The sequence below is a fragment of the Apaloderma vittatum genome, unplaced genomic scaffold (genome assembly GCF_000703405.1).
Source record: "Apaloderma vittatum isolate BGI_N311 unplaced genomic scaffold, ASM70340v1 scaffold28877, whole genome shotgun sequence".
In the NCBI taxonomy this organism is placed as follows: Eukaryota; Metazoa; Chordata; class Aves; order Trogoniformes; family Trogonidae; genus Apaloderma; species Apaloderma vittatum.
In genome coordinates, this window is record NW_009726102.1 from 10,056 (window position 1) to 15,068 (window position 5,013).

At 47.8% G+C, this 5,013-nt stretch overlaps 1 protein-coding gene across 1 annotated transcript in view; it reads right to left on the bottom strand.

Annotated features, from left to right (window-relative positions):
• COPA (coatomer protein complex, subunit alpha) overlaps nucleotides 1-5,013 on the bottom strand; it is a gene marked incomplete at its 5' end in the record, with an annotated part of 15,748 nt that overhangs the window by 8,301 nt on the left and 2,434 nt on the right. Inside the window, 7 exons of the mRNA XM_009873161.1 lie at nucleotides 1,686-1,761; nucleotides 1,869-1,935; nucleotides 2,283-2,433; nucleotides 2,643-2,725; nucleotides 3,124-3,259; nucleotides 3,781-3,880; nucleotides 4,395-4,504. Coding sequence (XP_009871463.1) covers nucleotides 1,686-1,761; nucleotides 1,869-1,935; nucleotides 2,283-2,433; nucleotides 2,643-2,725; nucleotides 3,124-3,259; nucleotides 3,781-3,880; nucleotides 4,395-4,504 — 723 coding nt within the window. The remainder of the gene's footprint in view (nucleotides 1-1,685; nucleotides 1,762-1,868; nucleotides 1,936-2,282; nucleotides 2,434-2,642; nucleotides 2,726-3,123; nucleotides 3,260-3,780; nucleotides 3,881-4,394; nucleotides 4,505-5,013) is intronic.

The window sequence follows — 5,013 nt, forward strand, 5'->3', positions numbered from 1 at the left end:
GCACAGCACCGTCTGTCAAGCTAACGAGCGGAGCCTCGCCGGCCAAACGAACCCAGCAGCGAGCATCCCGGCTCCAATGGAAGCTTCCCCTTCCCTCCTCTTTTTTTCTCTCTTCCCCGCCTGCAAACTATCTAACAAGCTGGAGAAGAAAGGCTGCGCTCGCCTCAGCACGCAGCTGTTCTCTCAGGTTTGAAATGTTAACACAAACGTGGTGTCAGACAGCTTGGAGAGGGCTGCAGGATGCGCTTCGGAGCTGCAGGAGGCTTTTTTTTTTTTTGCATCAGCAGAAGGGAACAGAGAAGCGAGAAAGCCGCTGGCGTTGTGGTAAATTAAAAATTTTCTTTAGCTCTCGGTCGCTTTTCTCGCCGGTCCCGAGTTTTCAGAGACCGAGCGCTATGCCAAGTGACAGATCGACGTGGTAACAAACGATTTAAAACTTCGCTGTCTCGCCTCTCTGCCCTCATTCACTACCCAGCACAAAGAGGACTCATCCAAACTCAACCCCCAAATCGTGTTTGCCAATGACGACTTCACGTGTTTTTCTAAATCTCCACAACTCGGCCGACTGTAGATCAGGCAGAAAATTATTGAAATATATTCCTCAGAACACAGAGAGATAAGAAAGCTCAGCTTTCCTTGCATGTCGGGTAAAGAAGCTGAAGGACACGAGGATGCCAACTCCAAGGCACACGTCAAATAAACTGCAGTCCAGAGACTACAGGTTGCATACGCAGCAGCTTGTTGGAGAAGATAATTAGAATTTTATGCTGTTCTTGAAAATGCATTAAAAGTGTCTGGTTTCTAGAAGAAGAGCAACCCCTTTCCTTATTTAGAGGGGCACATGCTGGGCATCCCCAGCCAAGGCAGCTCTGAATGGCTCAAACTAAATATTTGAAATATATCAAGTAAAATTTAATCGATGGGAAGTTACTAAAAAGCTCCCTTTTTCTTCCTCTCTCCAAATACACCTGCTGGCTGCACCCAGCAAAGAAACCTTCCCTCCGTTAGAACCGCGGAAATCAATAAATCTACGAGCAAGGGAGCTGGATTCCAGTCGAACTCAATCCATCACTCCCCCTCGTTTCAAAATCTTTACTGCCGTGATGACAGAGGCAGGAGGAACCAGCTGGAGTTTCAGATCCCAAATGGAATTCAGAATTCACAGTTAGGAGAGAGGATGATGATTTTGTTGTGGGTTTTTTTTCCCTAAATCACGACTTGTAAATTGCACAAAACTGATCTGGAATTTGCCGAGAGGAAGAAATACTACCGGCACCCTGGTGCTGTCACTTTTACAGCCACTTTTCAGAGGATAAAACCTCTCAGAACAAACCAGATCTGGTTCAAAATCCATCTCGGCTGACAATCCAGGAAGGCTGCCTGCTGCGTCGAAAGGGAAAACGGAAAGTTCCTAATAACAAAATTATAAAATATATATTTGTGGCAGTAAAAGTTTGGGATGAACATGAATTTTTCAAGTCAGTGCAGGGTGATATAGTGAGCAGGACGCCTGCCAAACGATGTGTGCTGCAGGGAAACACAGAGAAAGAGTCCAACGAGAGAGGCTTAGAGAAATCAAGCTTTTTTTTTTTTATATATACATACATGCAGAGTTGGGAAAGCGGAGGCGGGTGGGGACAGTAATAAAAACTCAGAAGGATTAATGTGAAATAAGAAATGCCTACCATCCGGATTCTGGGAGTCTGCGTCCTTGGGAATTGTGTACAGGTCGTAAGTACTGTTCTCCAAGTTGCTGGCTCTCTGCAGAGGAGGGGAAAAAAACACATTTTGAAATCGGATTTTGCAGAACCAGCGCCCACAGCCCCCGGAAAAGTTCTTCAGTGCATCAGGCAGGAAAACGGACTTACCGTGCAGAGGAGGACGGCGTTCTCAGCTGGGTTGTACGACATGTTGAACACGGGGAACTTAGAACCGCTGAAGAAGAGACGGGGGGAAAAAAGGACGTTAGAAAGGACCGAAATCATTTCCTGAATTATACCGAGTACCAGAAAATTAACTGCCTCAATCAAAATCACTTGGTTGCAAGAACATCTCATAAATGCAAGAGCTAGCATTTCACTTTGAAGCTTAAAACTACATAAAAAAAGAATTCTATCTATGCCCAGATTAAAGAAAGAAGACCTGAGAAATATCTTGCAGGCTTTGCAAGTTCTTCTGACAGAGGGGTCACCTGGAACTCAGGTATGGGAATACGACCCGACTCGTCTGCCAGTGAGAATCCAAGAGGGGGCTCGAGATAGCGCTGAGCACCCGTCTCCCACCTTCGCAGCTGCATGACGGCCACGTCTTTGGAACTGTTGAAATCCAGCTGGCGGAGGAAACGGTCCTTCACGTAATACAGCATGTTGCCGTGCACGGCGTAGGCGGGCCGCTCCCGCTCCAGCTTGAAGACGATCATGCCGCCGTCGTGGCCTGCGAGGGTTCAACCGCGTGAGTTAAACCCCCGTGGGTCTTCTCAGCACGACAGCCCCCCACCTCGAGGCCTTCAAACCAAGAAAGGGCCGACAAAAATCAAAACCAACGCCCGCCCAGCGTGCCTGCTGCTCCTCAGTCTGACTGAATTAAGGGATTCCACTTGGTTTTTCTCTTCACTGACACTGAGTAGGGTTTTGGGATTTTACCTGCAGCGAACAGGTTGAGGTTGGGATGAGCAGCCAACACCCAAAAGCGATCGTGATCGCGCCGGAAGGTCTGGACACCCGTGCTAGATGTGCAACAGAAGGAATAATGAATATAAACGAAGTACAAGCTTCAGTTCCCAAAGCAAAGATCCTAAGCTTTGCCATACAGACCACCTCTAGCATCAAGCAAGAGCTCAAAACACTGTATTCAACACCTTCTGTGAAATAATATGTTCTCATTTAACACGTTTTCAGCAGCAGTATCACAAGTCAGCCCTCCTCCACTTGCTCTCAGTGACTTCTGCTCTTAAACATGGCCCCCGAAGAGACAAGAGAAGTGAAAAACCTGACCTCTCACTCACAAATTCTTCAACGCTAGCCCCGGGGTTTCAAGAGTATCTTTAAGAATAACCGTACGTCTTTGACACGCATAAAAATTTTCATAAAGAAGACCCGAGCCAGACGCTTGCCGAGCACGAACCGTTTCGACATATCCCAGACGCGGATGCTCTTGTCTTCGGAATTGCTGAGGATCAGCTCCTGCCGCGGGTGAAAGACGGCGCACGAGACGTTGTTGTAATGGCCCCGGCACGTGTCGACCTCCCAGGCCTTTGATTCTAACCCGAAGTGGAAGAAAACGGGGAAAAATAACACTTAAACAAGCAGGTTAAGCTCTGCCACAGCAGAAACACAGTAAGCACTTTATAGTGAAGCGAACTGCGTCGGCCACTAGTTAGCAAATTTATGACCTCTCCCTAAAGACTAGCAGAGAACGGGTCAAGACAGACTAGTAAAGAATTGAAGATAGTTTAGCTGAGCTGATAAAAGCAAAACCACTCCCAGTGGACAGCTCTCAGTTCATCTCCCCTTTCTTTATTTCATCGGCGAGCACCAAAAATAAAAAAAAAACACCTTCGGAGTCGAGTTTTTCTACTCCTGTGAGCTTCTGCTCAGCAGTGTGTGCAAATCAAAAGCAGTCAGAAGTTTCTGCTGGAGCTCGCCTCAAACTGCAAAAGCCGATGCTGCCTGGGATTGTTTGCAAAGTATAAAATCACCTCCAGGTCCAGCCCGCAACATAAACTTCAACTCTTAACATCCTTTTCCCTGTGGGCTCCCCCCCGCTAGAGAATCCTCTTACCGTTCATCCGCCAGATCTTCACTTGCCGATCATCGGCTCCTGACACAATCAGCGGCATGGTGGGGTGGAAGGCGGCCCAGTTCACCCCGCGATCGTGGCCCTGCAGGCAAAAAAATGTCACTGGAAGCGATTCGGCGACCAAAAGGAAGGAGCAGAGAAAGGACAGAGCTGCAAAAGGCCACAGACGGGCTCGCCAAGACACAGCTTTCGCTGTTCCGACATGCCACGCGAGTAAAATTCTAGATGCCTGCAAAAATAAGCTTTGCAGCAGCAGAGAGAAGCTGAAGCTCGGCAGCGGAGCAGCGTATCGAAGCCGTTACGGAAGGCTGTCCCTAGTATAATGTCTTCTGTTGCCTCCAATATCGGAAGATAATAACATCTGCTACTTGACTGAGCTTTTGGCGGTACCGAGAAAATCGTATCTGTTCAGTTACAGTGCAAACACCTCCAGCTTTCCGATTTAAATTTAGGAAAAGCAATGCCATAACCTGCAAGAGCACGTAACTACAGAGCCGAGGAAGGTGTTTCAACTCTTTCCTTGCCCTCTGCTATTTTTCCGAGCTTGTACAGCTGAGATTTCATTAAATGAGGCTGAAAAGGCTGCACCATCGTACCTCGAGAACGTGCTTCACAACCGCATCCGTTGTGCCAAACAAATCCACGCCTGTTATTCCCCTGACATCTGACTCCACGGCTCCAGGGGACAGGTTCTTCTTCCTTAGGCCTTGCGGAACAAAGAGGGAGGGGGAAAAGCAGGGGTGGGGGAAGCAGAAGTTACATTATCAGACAATCTTTCTAATTTAATGAAAAGCAGGGGTGGGGGAAGCAGAAGTTATACTATCAGCACAATTTTTCTAATTTAACAAGTTGTGGTGCCCAGTCTGGGTGAAGCTTCTCATCCCTCACGCAGATGGGTTTTGGAACGTGACTTTTCAACTCATTTAAGTGAGGGCATCAAAAGAACCAGCGCTCATAATCCCGCTGAAAAAAACCTTCCCACTCGTGTCAGCAGAAGCTGCAAGTTACCAGCGGCACTCAGAAACAGAGTTAAAAGCTTCATGCCAAATGATGCTCAACAGACATCAGACAAAAACAGGGAAATAACCCATCCCCGGAGACTGCCAGAGCCAGGACAGAATGCTGCTAAGGCCAGAAGCCAGTGTGGGGGGAAAATCTGGGAGCGGAATTGTATTTTGAATCCATCCCTCATCTCTCTGCAGGTTTTTCCACACA